Source organism: Lissotriton vulgaris, chromosome 8 (assembly GCF_964263255.1).
Source record: "Lissotriton vulgaris chromosome 8, aLisVul1.2, whole genome shotgun sequence".
Taxonomy (NCBI): Eukaryota; Metazoa; Chordata; class Amphibia; order Caudata; family Salamandridae; genus Lissotriton; species Lissotriton vulgaris.
The window spans coordinates 550453868-550472425 of NC_141696.1; the positions used below are offsets into that span (position 1 = coordinate 550453868).

Below are 18558 nucleotides of genomic sequence, written 5' to 3' on the forward strand. Positions count from 1 at the left end.
TGGAGTGAGAATAGTCAGTTTTACCTCTCCGCTATCCAACACTTTCCCTGCGTTTGCACTCAATGGAGTGCAAAATGTAAATGTAAAAATTATTAAATATTTTTATGTTTTCATTTGTAATATAATGTTATTGTATTAGACTTTATGTTGTAGGTGTATGGATACATATATATTCTAAACGATTCTTGATGGTGAGGAGCGCCTCAGCCTCTCGGGGCGACAGGCCACACCAGCGTTGCTTTATAAATTCTTTTATTGTAGCCAGGAAAGCATGATATTAATATATATTTATTTATTTATTTATTGATTTATTTGTAAATTTGTATATATTTATAACATTTTAAAATACATTAAACGTATTGGTTTATTATTTGTTTTTAAGCAAATATACATTTATATATTACATTTTATATATGTATTCTCAAATTTTTTTGATTCAATTTATTAGTTATATTTGTTAAAATGTACATTATATCTAAATAATTTTTTTAATTTAATTTTATTATGTAATGTATTTAATATTATTTTTTATATATAAAAAACGATATTTTGTACATTGATATTTTTTACATCTATATAATTTTTTCGATATTTTTGTACTGTACATTATAAAGATAGGAGGTCGATATTTTGGACATTGATATTTTAGTGTCGATATTTGGGTATGGGGATATAATGACAGTGAACCGTTTCAAGGAGTTGGATAAGCTCACTCACAGAAATACATCTTTGTAAATCAGGTTCATGAGCAAAAATGTTTAACTCCTGGAAATGCATAAATGAATGACAATGAATTCTGAGGTAAGAATCAGCCTCAAACAGAAAAGAAACTTTGTGAATAAGGCCTAGAAATTCAGGAGTGACTGACACCTGAGAAAGGAGTAAGACCTAACTACTCACTGAAAAAAATTGATTGTGAATTAGACTGTCTGTGTTTCCCTTGTCAATAATTAAGTGTAGTACACGGTGTACAGACATGAAATGACTAACCACCTTCCAATCAATCTCATATGTTAGAGTTATTTACTCTATTACCTTATCATCCCAGTTACACACTGCCAGAAAATTCTAGAAAAAAGCAAGTCTAGCCTCCCCAAAAGTGAAAAAACATAGACTGACAAAAAATGCAATATCTTCAAACAACCTGTAGTAGGACATCTTCACCTAAACAAAGTAAACAAATTGACTCTCCAGTTATTGTATATATAAATGTATGAACTTTTCAAACAAGTTTCAATGAAAACAGCAGTATTAGGGAAGCCACGGAGGAATGACAGGTCAAGGCTCATCATGGTCATTCACCAGGACTGTAAGGGGCATATTTACACGGGGACAGTAGCGTTCGGTGGTGGGAGTAGCTACCGGTTGGTGACGTGGAAAAGGGGAGGGGCAGGGTGGGGGGTAGTAATCCATGGATTACAGAGGATTACAGGTAAGTAAACATATTAATAAGTAAAACGAATTTTGTTGCGCACACTGCTCCCCAATTGCGATGCAGTGCACGCAACAAAATGTGTTTTATTTATTTATATGTTTACTGACCGGTAATCCTCCGTAATCCATAGATTAGTACCCCCCTGCCCCTCCCCACATCACCGCCCGGCAGCTACTCCCACCACCGACCGCTACTGCACAGGGATATCACCACCAGAACGTCACTTTTAACAACGTTCTGGGGGCGATATGCTCGCCTCCATGTTTACAAAGCAGCATTAAGCCTCTTTTTCTGAATTAACGCAGCCTTGTAAATAAGGCCCCTTCACACACATCAGTAAGCGTGAAAGGGGCGTGCAATGGGTGTTGCTGTGGTTATTCCACCGCAACACCTACTGCTTTTGACCTTGCCCCATATTTACAAGGAGGTGTAAATCTGAGGCAGTGGCAAAACGAATGCCATGTAAGAGCAGGCGTTAGAATGGCGAAACAAGTAGAACTACTTTTTTTCCTTGTTTTTGCTTTATCTATGTGTGCTGCATTCTGCAGCACATTTGGAAAGAGCAGAATACCATTAACGATTGTTTATGTAAAGGAAAGTCTACCTTCCTGCACATAAATAATCATTAAATGATGATGATTTGCTACTTTTTCAGTGTGCTGCATTCTGTATCACACATAGAAGTAACAAATCGCCATTATAGATTGTTTATGTGCAGGAAGGTGTCCCTTCCTGCACATAAACAATCCTTAAATAATGACGATTTGCTAGTTCTATGTGTGATGCATTATGCAGCACACTGAAGAAGTGATGAATACGGCACATCTCTGTGTTTTGAAAATGTCAGAGTCACTGCCAATCTTGGCGCAGCTCTGCGCTCCAACGTTTTCTCGTCAATATGCCCCTAAGTTTCATGTTTTATGAACTTGCGTTTGCATTGCATTTTTCTCTTATCTGTTCTAGCGTTGTGAGGTGACCTATGTGTCGTGTAGCGCTACACAAAACTTCCCCATAAATAAATAAATAGATATCTGGTAATGTAGCCAATACATGGAGGCCCCCTACTTAGTCATGTTTACAGTGGCGTCTGAGGTCTCTTTTAGCCAACTACAATGAGTTTATCAAAGGGTAAAAAATAAAAAATAAAAAAAATAATGCTAAATATATATGAATACAACCTGCGACTCGGGATGCTTACCTTTTCCCGAGCACAGAACTCCGTCCGCGGACTCGCACGAGCCCTTGCTTTCTTCTTCCGTCATGTTACACTTTCTCACGCTTTGGCACAGCTTCCCAAACCATCCATCCTCACAGATACACCGGCCGCAGGAACAGATGCCGTGGTCTGTGAAGAGAGAGAGCGCACAAGGTGGTCAGTCATATACGCATAAGGGATGGCGCGCTGGGTATCAGTGGGAGACACCGAACCTCTACGCATTAATCAACTGGCACCTAATTGCTTATATTAACTACAAAGATAATGAGCTGGCTAAACATGATAAATCTGGGGCCGACGTTGGCAGAAAACCGAAAGAAGTATTCCTTGACGTTCTTTCAACTGCGACCCTAGGGCGTTTCATTGACAACCAAATACTTAAATATCTGCATTTTTATCAGCCTTCAGTCTTCTGCTGCGTCTAACTATGGGCACCGAGGCCTGTTTTAGTAATCTCTTCACGTTACAGCTATCACGGCATTTATTGACTAAAGTTTTGCTTCTCAAAGTTTAGGGCCTTATTTATGAAGGCCTTGCGCCGCCGGTATGTCACTTTTTCCCCATGTTAAAAGTGACGCTAGGCACCGGCGGCGTAAGGCCTTCATAAATAAGGCCCTGTGTGCCGTTCACTATAAACAGGAAAGCGTTTACTCAGGTGCGCACGGCCACAGTAGCGCTCACGCAGCCAAGTGAATTGAACTGAGCGACTATTTTTGTCTGCTGATATGCCGATGCGAACTACGTCACAAACCAGTTTTAACATAAATAGCATTTGCTTCCTGTGTCGAAAATGGTGAGCTGCAGGCAGTCATTTCGCAACAGTCGTGTGGAAGTACTGCTTGTTTGCTATATGCCACTACCAAGCAGGATAGTAAAGGTTTAAGTGAAGACAGGGTTAGTTAGCATTGTCACAAACAAAACAAGCATTTGCAATGCAATAGGTCTCGCAGTTGTGAGAGTTTGAGCTATTGGCATTGTAAATGGCAATGCCTTTTATTTACGTGTTGGTTTTTAAAACATAAATAAAAGGCATTGTCATTTACAATGCCAATAGCTTAATCACTCGCAAATGTTAGACCTATTGCATTGCAAATGCTTGTTGTAGGGGTAGTGGGCACTTGCCCTGAAGTGCATTGAAGCCCATGTACAAGGACCTAAAGGCTATTCTCTGTTTTAGAGGTAACCAGTGAAGTTCCTTCATGGAGTTTGATGCAGGCGATTCATAAACAGATGTGCACACACGTCCAGGCATGAACACACCAAACACACACACATACATTCACGTTTCCGTCTGCAAGGCTGCGAGAAACAGTCAATTCCAAACTCAACAAGTAGAAACCCTTAGTGCACAATTTGCACCAAGGCAGGGATTCGGTCTTGGAGGCAAATTTATTTTACAGCACATCGGGATGTACATGGCCCTTGGGATACAGAAACAGTGACCACCAGAAAACAAGTAACACAGATTGGCAGGCAAGGTCAGCTTTCAGATGGCAGAGCTATCCCTAGGGTTACGTAGCCAATGAACACTCATTAATCATACAGCATACAGGTTACAGTGATCCGGACCTACCACTTTATAAAATGTTGTTCATCGCCTAAAAAGGGGCATTGCCGGGACTGAGGCACTTTAAATTCACCGCCTCCAACACCAAACAAGATGCGACCCTCTCCATTGTTGTCTGGTCACCTGTGATTGACTCTAGGAGTTAGTCTGCAAAGAGATTGTGGGACCATTGTCTACCAATCCACACTTGTATTTCGCATTGCATGGACTACTACCCACTAAACAGATTTGCCAATCAGGCGGCGTTCGACCTGCCAGAATCAAAAAGTATCGGATGTTTACCGGGAGTGGACACCGCATCCACAGCAAGAGACCTTTCACTAGTCTAGCGGCAATCTACACCCTCTTTGTGACAAGTCCATGATCACACGTAACGTGCCGATCCAAAATATGAGACGGCGGAAATTAGAGCGCCACAACAGCGTAAAATGGTTTCTAGCATGGTCGAGGAAACGTATGGCGGACACTAAATAAAGCAGTGACCAGATATAAAGACATTATTAATTCATTGCCTCCGTTAAGGGCCCTGCACGTGCTTTCACCATGGAGCGCGCCGATGAACGTGTTATTAAAACAGATAAAATGTATTGTCATTTACAATGCGAATAGCTTAAACTGTCCCAAATTCGAGACCTTTTGCATTGCAAATGCTTGTTTATGGACAGGATTGTGTATGTACCACACTTAAGGACAACCCCTAAATCCTACACCCTGTACGGTGATGTGATTCTAGTTTGATTGGCCATTCTCAGTGGTAACCTAAGTGTTGACTTTACTGTTGTGGTGATCAGAAATGCGATGTGGGGAGACGCTTGGGAACCTATAGACGCCCAAAATGAAATGAAATGGCGGCAGCATGCTCTTTGGCACCAGAGCTGCTCCCTTCTAGAATTAATGGTAAAGTAGGGCTGCCTGGCCGCTGTCTGTAAATTAAAGGGCAGCACAGTGTTCCCTGGCCCCCTGTCTGTGAGCGCCTAGAGGCTTCTGAATAAATTAGAGCACTGTGCCCCGTGAAGATGAAATACACCGCTGTGCCCTGCATTGGGGTGCTTTATATGTCTACCTAGAGACACTGAGACTGTAATGCTATGCTTTGGCTTGCGTCACTGCTGCTGGGTGTAAGTCAATCTATGTAACTGCGTGGACTATCACCACCTCACTAGCGGGGGGTCAAGGTTCAAGTGTAATCGACACCTCACTTCCTAAGTAGAGTCGCTGCTGCTCGCACCACGGGAGGCGTCCTTGGGGAGGAAATCACCCTGGCAGCACAATGTCAGGGGTCATCGGAGGAGGTGATGAAAATAAGTACCCAATAAGCGGTGCGCACACATTGAATCAAGCGTTCAGCCTCGGTGCACAAATAGAGAATTTCACCTATCCGGCAAAATATTCTGTATTTGTATTTTTGGTGTGTAATTGTGGGCCGCAGTGGTGGTGGGTCGGTATAACAGTTCAACTTGGACATGTTAATACCTGTCTGCATTCGGATTGGAGAAGGTAAGTGCAACCTTATGCACTGAAAGCGATCGGAGGCAGTCGGCAGTAGTGAAGACGTCCCTGGCTGTGAGCAGGGCGTGCGGTTAAGGAAAACAGACCCTTGCTAAGTGAAATGAGGGCGGACAAGTATGCCCTCTATCATGGATCTCCTACTCAGTCAGAAAAGCATTGCCTTCATACACGAGCTGACGTTATAGTAGGCAGTGCGGTATTGGAAGCTAACAAGCCGGCATGAGCCTCGTGTGTGAGCTCAACCGGGAAAGCAAATGTATACTGCTAGCAAGCTTTGCGATTCATAAATAGTTCACCTCACCAGTGTCGGAGCCGGGAGACAGCTGTCCATACCAAGGAGTAGGAACCGCTGAAACTTGGCGGTTATGGTCACTTGTTATACTGCGCCAGGTCGGCTGACACATAACTACTACCTGTATGTTAATGGCATGCTGGGAAATATAGCATTGCCAATAGCAGCGATCTAGGAAAGTGCGAAAGCGATCGCTCTTGTAAAAATAAAACACGCCCGCGAGTTTGATCCGAGCATGCCGGCAGCCTACCCAAGGTGCTGGCCTGTCAAACAAGCAGAGAGGCAGAAAGAGACATACGAGGCATCCGGACACGGAGACCCGGGCGGAAGTCAGGCAGGCCGAGGGCGGGACGTGAAGACACACCGGAAGCCCGGGCTGGCTCCCGTGAGGTGAGAGAGCCTCGCACGCACAGAAGGAAGAGACCGCCGCGGCCTGCAACGAGCCCTCGCCTGGAGACGAGTACCGGTGAGTGGGGGCCTTTGCTGAGCTGCGAGGGCGGGGGGCATGTGTGTGTGCGTGGGGCGCTCTGTATGCGTGTGAGCGTGCGTGTATGTGTCTTGGAGTCTGTGTGTATGCGTGCGTGTGTGTATGCGTGTGTGATGACTGGGGGGGGGGAGGGGAGAGAGAGTGTGTGCGAGCGAGTGTCTGTGTGTGTATGCGCATGCATGTGTGTATGTGTGGGGATGTGCACGGCGCGGAAATTCTTGTGAATGTGGACGGAGCCGACGTGCGCGTGCACGAGGTCAAATCCACAAGTTAAAGCGCGTGGCACCCTCTTGTCCTCCTAATCCCCCCGAAGTCGATCACTATAGTTGTCGAGCTGGACTGGAGCATCCTACGGATGCTTACTCCAGCTCGACCTAAAAATGGGTAGCAAAAATACTGGCAAAAGAAATAGAGGAAACGCATATAGACTTTATGTACTTTGTGTGTAAAGTCAAACATATTGACAAGACATATAGAAAACCACAATATCATAAAAAAGGTAAGAATATCGAATTTTCATTATTATACATTAACTTCAAAACGCATTAACTTAAAAAGTAATATTCCTTAAAATGTACTTATAATTTCAAATTATGGCAAAACAATTCTAACTTTATATTGTGGGAGCATCCCATCGGTGGTGCTACATTAGTGTTCTGTAATAAACCTGCTTCTCCCACTACAAGCTGCGTAGTGTTATCTCTACATGTTCTCATGCTACCACCTTTTGTTTTTTGCGCAAAGTGGTATTTACTAGCGATGGTAGACAGGGCCATGCACCAGAAATATTCCTCTTCAAGGGACTCATTAATTTGGAAAGCCTTTTAATTTCTTTCAAGGTTTCAAAAACTGCATGTCTGCTGCACTGGGCAGCCCATTTCTACTGTGTGAAAAGTTTTTAACTTTGCCTAGGCGTAGTATTTTGTACCTGAAGGCTTGCCTTCCAGTACAAAACCTGTGCTAGACAGCATAGAAACCCATTAGTACTCTAGTACAAAGGTGTTCAAGTGGTGCTAGGCATCCACTCCAATACAAGCAACAGTTTGCTCCAGGGGAAAGAGCAGCAACATTATACCTTAGTAGATTAGGCTCTACAATGCTGCCTATTCATAATACAATGCAGCACATCAACTTAGGTTGAACGATTTTTTAGTAAATGTGCCCTAAGTGTGCAAATGCTTTTGTGAATTGGGTCCAAGTACACTGAGTTCTGGAATGTACTTTATTACTGAAGAAGTGTAAGTTGCTCCAAGTCTCTGTTGGTGTGGAATGCTTTAATGGGATTGTATGTTGAAGTATTGACTTCAGGAACATTGGAAAATATTAAGAAGGTAAATGTTTACACTGACTAACTTCACATAGGTGTCAGGGCACTTTACTTAACACCACATATGTGTATCAAGGTACTTTACTCAACTATACATGTGTGTACCAGATGCTCTAATGAAGTCTACAGATGGGTGAAAAGGTACTTTATTAAACTAAACACACACACACAATCAAACACACACACACACACATACATTCACTGAAAAAACCATAGGTTTCAGGGACATTATAGTTAGAAATTAGCATTTAAAAAAACCTTAGAAATTCACTGAAAAAAACCACAGGTTTCAGGGACGTTATAGTTACTTTCACTCGTACAAAACCAGAGAAATGTGTCAGTTAAAGTTAGTTGAGCTAACTATAACTCGCGCCCCAGCAATGCACTGCTGATGACGTCACATATTACATCACTCATGACATGCTCAGTGACATCACTAATGACATCACTCATGACATCTCAAATGACATCTCTGATGACATCACAGATGACATCATCCACTTAATCTCTGATGCACCTACTTACACCCTAATATAACCTTTCATACACCCACTCTAAAATACAGACTACCATTCTCGAAACCATAGACACACCAATACCAGTTAGTACATACCCACTGACTGATTCATAGGTCTACACACACATCCACTCACCCATACAGTCACTCATACATGCAGTACCAATCAATACAGCCACTGATACATGCACTCATACACCTATATAGATACTCACAAACCACCACTCACCCATAGAGTTACTCTCACACTAGCCAGTCACCCAAAGAGTCAATCACAATGCCATTTACTCAGCTATACAGTTTAACACACACCACCTTCTTATTCATGCAGATACTAACACATATTTACTCACTTATGCAATCACTGACACACACACTCATCCATATAGCCACTCTCACATATACTCAGTTATATAATCCAACACTCACATATACTGCCTTTCACATATATAGTTACTCACACATATACCACTGAGACATCCTTTCACTCACCAACACAGCAATATGCACACTCTCTCACTCACTCATACAAACCCTCGCAGGCACACTCATGAACCTATACACCCACTGAATCACTCACTCACACATCCATGCAGGGAGTTACCCCCAATACTGGCTGATGGCGGCTGATAAAGCGAAACAAAAGGGGATGATGGACGGAGCGTTTGAGCAAATCAAACACTCACCCCCAGTCAACTGATCTGGGTTTAATCCATCACCATTCTTTAGCTCACTCAGCCACCCCAGTTCAGACATGGCCATATGCAAATCAGTCTCACCCTGTGCCTCATGGGAACAGTCCAGCCCGAACTGCCAAGCCATGTCTTCCCTGGACCGGAAACAAGCATCCTGGGCCTGGTTTCGGATTCATAATCCTCATCAGCCAGACTATCTTGAATCCAGTGGCCAAGTGAGCAAGGGACTCACGTCTAAGCATACCCTGCCACTTTGTTCGCCCTAACAAAGTGGCAGGGGTGGCTGAGTGAGCTAAAGAATGGTGATGGATTAAAACCAGATCAGTTGACTGGGGGTGAGTGTTTGATTTGCTCAAACGCTCCGTCCATCATCCCCTTTTGTATCGCTTTGATGACGGCTGATAGCCAGAAACCGGACCTAGGATGCTTGATTCCGGTCCAGGAAAAACATGGCTTGGCAGTTTGGGCTGGACTGTTCCCATGAGGCACAGGGTCAAGACTAATTTGATTATGGCCTTGTTTGAACTGGTGAGCAAAATAACAATGGATTAAACCCAGATCTGTGACTGGGTGTGAATGTTTTGCCAATGTGCAACATTCCGTCCATCATCTTGTGTGTTTTGCTGTTTGCCCTATGTGGGAAGGGTATGCCCAGACGTGGGTCCCCTGCTCACTACGCCACTGGAGTCAAGCTATCCTGGCTAATGACAGCTGATAACCAGAAACCGGTCCTGGGATGCTTGATTCTGGTCCAGGGAAGACATGGCTTGGCAGTTCGGGCTGGACTGTTCCCATGAGGCACAGGGTCAAGACTAGTTTGCATATGGCCATGTCTGAACTGGGGTGGCGTGGTGAGCAAAATAACGATGGATTAAACCCAGATCTGTGACTGGGGTGAATGTTTTGCCAATGTACAACATTCAGTCCATCATCTTGAGTGTTTTGCTGTTCGCCCTATGTGGGAAGGGTATGTTCAGACGTAGGTCCCTTGCTCACTACGCCACTGGAGTCAAGCTATCCTGGCTGATGACGGCTGATAGCCAGAAACCGGTCCTAGGATGCTTGGTTCCAGTCCAGGGAAGAAATGGCTTGGCAGTTCGGGCTGGACTGTTCCCATGAGGCACAGGGTCAGACTGATTTGCATATGGCCATGTCTGAACTGGGGTGGCGTGGTGAGCAAAATAACGATGGATTAAACCCAGATCTGTGACTGGGGGTGAATGTTTTGCCAATGTGCAACATTCCGTCCATCATCTTGTGTGTTTTGCAGTTACACACCCCCACCCACCCACACACCCACACAGACACTCAGGCACCAATACAGGTACTCAGACAGCCTATCATTAACCCCTATAGACACTCATGTAGCTGCTCACTAACCCATGCAGCCACTTACATAAAAACTGACAGACTGATACAGACATTCACACAGATTAGTGACTCACCCATGCATTCACTAAGACATGTTTAATTACTCGCTTATACAGTAAGCCATGCACACACTAAATCATCCATTCAGACACTCATGCACCCACTCCTTTGCGTATCTATGTGTAGCATTCTTAAATTTAAAAAAAATGCACAGTCTCTGGATGTCATCAGTGATTTCATTTGAGATGTCATCAATGAAGTCTTCAGTAATGTCACTGATCATGTCATAAGCGATGTAATATGTGACATCATCAGCAGTGCATTGTGGGGGTGCGAGTTATAGTTAGCTTAACTAACTATAACAGCCAAATTTCTCTGGTTTTGTACGAGTGAAATGTCCTACTAACTATACCGTCTCTGAAACATGTGCTTTTTCCAGTGAATTTCTAAGGTTTTTTAAATGCTAATTTCTAACTATAACGTCCCTGAAACCTACGTTTTTTTTCAGGGAATTTCAAAGGTTTTTAAAATGCTAATTACTAACTATAACATCCCTGAAACCTATGTGTTTTCAGTGAATTTCCTAGGGTTTTTAAATGCTAATTTCTAACTATAAAGTAGTAGTTGCATTTGCAGAGTGGTGCAGCAAGGGGGCTGGGCCTCCGGCCAGCGCTCAGGAATTCCGCTGTTTAGCACTTACAGGAGGTACCAGGAGGGCTTCTTGGCACCCCAGGACATTGCTGGAGCTGGCCCTGGGGAGTGGTGAGCCCCAGGGCCAAGGAGGGTACCAGTAGGGGGGCTGCGCGGCAACCCTCCCATCATGTTTGAAGACCCAGGGAGGTGTTGGTCGCCGGTGGTCCACAATGGACCCCCATCCTCAGTTTGAAATTGCCCTGGGGAGGTGGTGGTCCATGGGGCAGTGTGGGGGGGGGGGGCAGGACCCACCCACTTTCTTCTTTTAATTTAAACCCCTGGGTGGTGGCGGTACCTGCGGCTAGGGGGGGCCCGCAAGGGCCCAAAAACACAAAAGGTGTTACCAGAAAGTGTTTTAATAAGAATGTTTTCCTTTAAAACAAGAATGCTGGCCAGCTGCCAAGTTAGGCATTCTTTTTTTTTTGCACCAACAAGCTCCCCAAGAGAGGGTTTATTTCTCTGAAATAAAAAAGAAATCAGTGGGCTTGTCTTGCAGGGAGATTTCTCCCTGCACCTGGTGGCCATTGATTATTTTTCTGCCTGGTAGAATGGCAGGATAAATATGCTTTAGAAGCTCTACTCTAAATATGCTGACTTTCCAAAGCAAAAAGCATGTGGCCCTCTGGGGGGTGGACTGGCAATTAAGGGCCTCATTTTTGTGTTTTTGCATAGAGAAGCGCAGCAGGCCTTCCTGCAGCACTGCCCTAGGGCAAAGGAAAAGGGCAGGAATGCGCCTGTATCTATGAGATACAGCATATTCCTGTCCTTTTCCCCTGCGCCGGAGCACAATAGGCTACCTTGTGGCAACTCAGGCACCTTTGCACCATGGTACAAGGTTGCCTGCTTTGAGCGGATGATTATTTTTGTGCAGGAAGAGAAACCTTCCTGCACAAAAACAATTACAAGAGGCTTTTTCCTTTTTCTATGTGTGCTGCAGAATTCAGCACACATAGAAAAAGGAAAAACTAGGAGAAATAAAGATATTTCTCCCCGTTGTGCCTCCCTTACGCCTCCTCTGGGGAGGCGTAAGTTTTTGGCGCTGCCTCAGAATTATGATTTCTCGTGGGAACGCCCCCAGCAACACCCATTGCACTCCCCTATAATTCAGAAAACTATGTTAAAGGAGACAATATTTTCGAGGAAGCATTAAGCCAAAAAAGTGGCTTACTGCTGCCTCCTAAATATGGAGCAGGCTTCTGCGCCACCGAACATCACAAAAAGTGATATTCCGACGGTGCAAGAGGCCTCCTAAGTGAGGCCCTAAGAGGTTTCGGATGGTGTTGACATTTGAGGCTCTGAGTTGAAACCTTAGTGCGTTTGATGGAGTGGAAACTGCTCGTTTATTGTACCAGACTCTAAATTACCCCTAATTCTCAATTCTGAGAGGAATGCTTTTAGTGCTACATTAGTCTTGGCCCTATACAGCACTGCAGATGCTCAAGTTTCCTACTGAACTCTTTTTGAGCTGATAAATGTTTCCAGAAGTCTTTAGGTGACAAGTTCAAAAGTAACAAAATCTAATCGCACACCGCCACACAGCAAAACTTTTTTTCTTTAATGTCATCGCTGCGACGTGCCACCACACCCTGGGAGAAAACTCCTATGGTATGGGCAGTTCGTTTTTTTTTTTCTCAAATAAACTCCTGCTTTTAGAGGTTATTTCTTGAAAAGTTTGGTGGCCAGCCATCATGCTTGATGGAGCTGTCCATTAAACATAACAGCAGTTTCTTTCAATGTACAGAGATGTTGGGGGGCTGGCGGACATCTCTAAATTTGGTGGTTAAAGTAAAGGCATTAAAGCCTTCCCCCATCCAGTCTACCTTTACTCCATCTGCTAAATCCCAAATCAGGCCCTCTTTCTAGAGTGGCACCATGGGTGAAAAACAATGGTTAACAATGCTACCTCTAGCCATTGCTAGTGGTTAGACTACTTGCAAGTATTGGTCCTTTCACCTTTCGGTTGTTTGATTGTAAGTAGTATGCTGGAAACCTGAGGTTAGGGTTAATTTCCAAGCCTACTAATGTCAATGTTTGTAAATTCTAAAAAGTAGTACATTTGCATCCCTTCAAGGAGTACTCCTAAGGGTGCAGATTTATTACTTTTTTGGAAAACATGTCCTAAATATACTTAAGTTACTGATCCAAAACATGAACAATGTAACACCTCTTAGTGAAATCAGGGTAGCAAGAAAAACAGATATTACGGACGCGACTCAGGTCCCCCAGACCCAACTACTAACTGCAGAATGTATTTATTTGGAGGGTGTCATGCCCCAAGCACCCACCCCCTGAATCTATACCCCAGAGTGAGTTGTGTTTCTAACCTTATCTGTTAGTTTGTTCTATTTTCCCTAGTAAAGAACCCTACTAGGAAAGTCCTGATGATGGCAGTAAGAGAGGCTAGTCACCAATTGTTTTGCATTTCCATCCCTTTACTATTTCTTTTGATTTGATAGATCATCCTGCATGACAGAGCTGCTTCTCGCACATTAGATACAAGAAGTGGCTGTGCTGGCAGCCCCTTAAAGGCACACCCAAAGCATGCCCATCTTTACTCTTCTGTGCACCAGCCAGACCTAGGCCAGGCAAATTGCCAGGTGCTCGCAGGCCACAATTTATTCCTCCATTTTATTATCAGAGGTAATGCTGTTACAGATTCTACATATGCTACTACACATGATAGAGGTGAGGTAAAATGCCTGCTTCGTAAGGTTAGATACGTTCATCAACACGGTATCAAAGTTTGCAACCACATTTTAGATTACTTACCAGATATTTCCTTCTTAACAGAGACACTGTTGCCAAACCATTCTGGTCGATCATTGTCTTTTCAAAATTTGACATGTATTTAGCCACTTGTCAAATTCCTGTTACTCGCCCTTGAGGAAGTTTTGCTATCATTTTTAAACAAACTTAAAATATTACCCTGCTCACAGTATTCACATTTTCTTAGGCATAATGTCTCCCAGTGAATGTTTCTATGCTGCTAATGTTCAATTGTGTTTGAATCTTTTTTATTGAGTTTTTAGCAAAAGAAACACAATTTTACAGAATGTAAGTTGGGCTTGGTCCTGCTTGCAGGGTCATCCCGAAACTTTTTGCCTTTTTCCTAGCCCTTTCGCTGTGATGGAATTGGTGGGTTCAGGATGTTGGACACTTTGGCGCTGGTTAGCAGTACAAAGTGTGTGTGTTTTCTGCCTTTTATAGGTATATCAGCACATTTTTCGGCGAAAATTCTTGGGGCCAGTTGCAAATCTAAAACCATTTTCTCCATTGTGGATCAGCTGGTTAAACCTGACCACATCATCATTAAATCTCCCCATTGCACCTTCTCTGTGACTCTCTCAACAGTTATTTTATTGATAAAACTACAACAATAAAATCCAGCATTCCGGTTGCTATCACTACACCACAACCCCCACAGCCACCCTTAATGACTCATTCCATTTGGCATTCCCTACTCTTACTGAAGACATCTTCTTCTCTTTTTTAGGGAAGGTGAAATCGGGCTCGCCTCAGGATTGTTGCCCTCCTGATATCAGTCATGAGATCTATCATAATATCCCTACACCCCCTTTAGCCCTCCTGAACAATTCCCTCTCCTCCGGAGTGGTCCCCCTTTCCTTTAAAACGGCGGTGGTCTCTCCAATCTTGAAAAAACCTGGATCAGATCCCGACATTCCTTCCAACTTTCATCCAATTTCCCTCCTTCCCTACCTGGGTAAAGTCTTGGAAGCCTATGTGGGTAGCTGCTTGAGCAACTTTATAAAATTCTTCTCTCTTCCTTGACCCCCATCAGACCGGCTTTAAACCCCAGCATTCCACCAAGTCTATCGCCTTGGCCGTTGACGAGGAGTTAAGAAGGGGGCGGATCAGAACATCTTTCAGGCTTTGGTGCTCCTGGATTTGTCGGCGGCGTTCGACACGGTTGAATCAGAATGAAGAATCAGAATCAGAATTTTCTTTATTTGGTTAAAAAGTTTAAAACCATCAAAGCACAGTACAGCATTTCATTTAACAATTTTCACATTTTAGATGACTATATACAAACTACAGGTAGCTCTAAACACATTATAAAATTACAATTTGGCTAAAATAAATACAGTTAAAAACACTTTGTCACCCACAGAAACTTACTCAAAAAGCACCCAGACACATGGGGGCTATAGCGAAATTAAGGTAACAATGATTTATTTCGGCTCCTAATCGCCCCAATAATGTAACTTGCCACCCCAAAACAGACCATTGGAGACCCAAGCATTTGTAAAAAGGTCAGAGCTGGTCTGACTTGGTCAACATTTTGGCCCGAAACAGTGGGACGATACATTTTCTACAATGGGGAACATAAAACTTGCAAAAAAAGATCATGTGAAGGGTATTCTGATCAGAACAATTATCACATGGGCAATGCCCCAGTGTCCCACCTCCCGCAAAACCTTTTGGGTAGGATAGGAACCATGGGAGCATATTGTACTTAAATCTTATCATCACATAGCGATGGAACGGCTTGTTTATATAAGTTAAGTACGGCTGGATATCTTTACATATACTCAACATTATAAAACTCCTCACTGATAGTTTCACCAGTTCCTCTTCTTCTCTCTGCGACTGAATCCTGTTCAAAAACAGGGCCTTTACAGCTTTAATAGCAGTTTTGCTCAAAGCCACAGGATTCTCCCATTAACTCAGTTTGAGTTTTAATATAGCTGATCCAAGGGATGTCCAGGGCCCTGTCTAAAGACAGACAGTCTTGAATAATTAACTGGTTTAAGTTCGGCGCTTGCTGCGCCCATACTCTAAGCCACCCCAACAACGGGGCTAGAGCAATCTGATCTGAGATGTAACCCACCCCATGATCTTCATGGACATTAAACGCAGCTACAGTTTGGGGGAGCGAGAACAATTTTCTTAAAAAGACATTTTCTGTGGTTTGGATCTCAGACATGTTCAAATAACCCCAGACTTCACTCCCGTAAAGGACCATGGGTACACACTTGGCATCATAAATTTTCACAAGACCCGGTAAGGGCTTACAACCCAATCGTTTAGCAAACCCCAACAAGGCACCTGTTGCTCTCGCTAATATATTCTTTTTCAGAGCACGTTGCGCTACCCACGACCTTCTATCATCAAAGACAACACCTAAATACGGGAATGTAGGTACTTTAATGAGAACCTGGCCTTTACAGAAAAAGGATGTTTTGTTTGCCCGCCCTCCACGAATTGTCATAGCGTGTGATTTTTTCAGATTTGTTGTTAAGTCTAGAAAGTCCGTAAAATTGATAAAACAATCTAAAAGAGATTGCAAACCTCTTGCCGTTCTTGCTAGCAAAACAGCGTCATCCGCATAAAGTAAAGCTGGAATTTTTTTTGAACCAACTCTCGGAATATCTTTATTTACTAGGGTTAGAGCATCACCCACATTGTTTATATAAAGCGTGAACAACAGGGGCGCCAGAATGCAGCCCTGCCGTACCCCCCGCTTTACAGGCCATGCATCGGTAAGACTTCCATTCTCGTTGTAGCGGACTGCTGCACTGGTATTCTCATGGATTTCTGCTAGGAAGGATATTAACACAACAAATTTATTGGAAGGTTCCCCTGGTAATTTACACAGGGAGGGGAGTAAACAGTGCCAAAGAAGAGACCCTGTGGTTTATTTTTACAAAAAGGGGTCAGAGATACTGACTGAGAAAAGACGTGTGATGGGGTGTTGGTCTTAGGGGAGTCCTAACTATCAATTGAATTATAATGGCAAAGAAATATAGAACACTTTTCATACTGTATACCCAAGCGTTGTTCAATAAACAAATCCACGAAAGATATAAAAAATATAATTAACACAATTTATTATAGTACCTCCCTTAAGGGTTACAATCTAAATTATTAAAAAAACATTAAAATAATTATTCATCTGATAAAAAGATTTGTAATAAAAAACAGTCACAGGGTCTCTTCTTTGGCACAGGAAAGATATTAATACAGGGTCCAGCCCCATGTCACACAAGGAAGTCCATAATTTTTGTCGAGTTACATGGTCGAAAGCAGTCGACAAATCAATAAAAGCTAGGTGTATGTCCCCCTGCTTTGCGACTGTATATTTCCCTATGAGAAGGTGTAAATTTAGACATTGGCTAGCAGTACCTCTTCCTTTTCTAAACCCATACTGCAGGTCCGAGACAACATTATTCTCTTCCAACCAGTCTGTCAATCGATTTAAAACAGCTTTTCCCATAACTTTCGCAGCCGAGTCTAAGAGTGAGATCGGCCGATAACATGCCGGATCTTCCCTCGCGCCCTTCTTGAAAATTGGGACGATAACTGCTTTACCCCAGGACGCAGGTAGGCCAACATTAACAGCTGCATTAAAAACAGAGGTTAAAATCTTTGCCCAATACTTCGGATCCGCCTTATACAGGTCCGCAGGGACCCCATCCGGGCCTGGATCTTTCCCATTTGCAGTGGACTCAAATGCCTCTAATATTTCCTCCTCAGTGAAAATGATTTTCCCAGATTGTATATTCACCCCACTAGTTGTAACGGGGGATATGCTTATCTCAGCATAAAGACCACTGAAATGCTCCACCCATTTTTCTGGGGCAATGAGGCAGTCCTTGTTTGTGTTATCTGTCTCATTAAACAATGGACTGTTTATTACTTTCCAAAATCGAGTGCTACTTTTCAGAACACTCGGTTCGGTTAGTTCTTCCCATGCCATATATTTTAGCTCATTTTTCCTCTGTTTGGTAGCATTTTTATAGGCCCTTCTCGCTATAGCAATCCTTTGTGGGTCCCTCTCACACTCTTTCAGAGCCTCTAACAGGGCTACATGCGTGCTACTGCAAGCCTGATCGAACCAGCTTTTCAATTTTTGCTTTCTGGGTTTGCTTTTCTCACTTAGCTTTTCTGCTACATGAGTTGTTATACAATTAAAAGCACCCAGAATTTCAATTGACACGGCTGATCATTCCATCTTACTTTAACGTGTCGAGCACGCCGGCATCCAGGGGCTACCACTGAAGTGCATCGCCTCCTTTCTTCAGGATCGCACTCAAGCTGTGTCCCTTCCACCTTTCTCCTCAGTGGAAAAACATCTTACCTGTGGAGTCCCGCAGGGCTTCTCGCTTTCACCACTTCTTTTTAATCTTTATATTCGCCCTCTCATCTCGGAGCTTCAACAAAAATCGGTCACCATTTTTAACTACGCGGATGACCTTCAGATCATCTTCAGTATTGATTCTTCTCCGTCCTCTATACAACATGTCCACTCTGTAATGAATTTTATAAGCTCCTGGATGAATCATAATCAACTCAAACTTAACCCTGACAAAACGGAGTTAGTTCTCACTGGTCCCCACGACAATCCCTGGAGTTCGCTCTTCTGGCTTCGCTCACTTGGTTCCTCTCCATCCCCGGTTGACACGGTTAGGAGCTTAGGGGTTACTATCT

At 43.4% G+C, this 18558-nt stretch overlaps 1 protein-coding gene across 1 annotated transcript in view; it reads right to left on the minus strand.

Moving 5' to 3' along the window:
• The window catches only part of ITGBL1 (integrin subunit beta like 1), a 1224736-nt gene that overhangs the window by 16026 nt on the left and 1190152 nt on the right, over positions 1–18558 (minus strand). The window contains exon 9 of the mRNA XM_086934369.1: positions 2634–2780. Coding sequence (XP_086790495.1) covers positions 2634–2780 — 147 coding nt within the window. The remainder of the gene's footprint in view (positions 1–2633; positions 2781–18558) is intronic.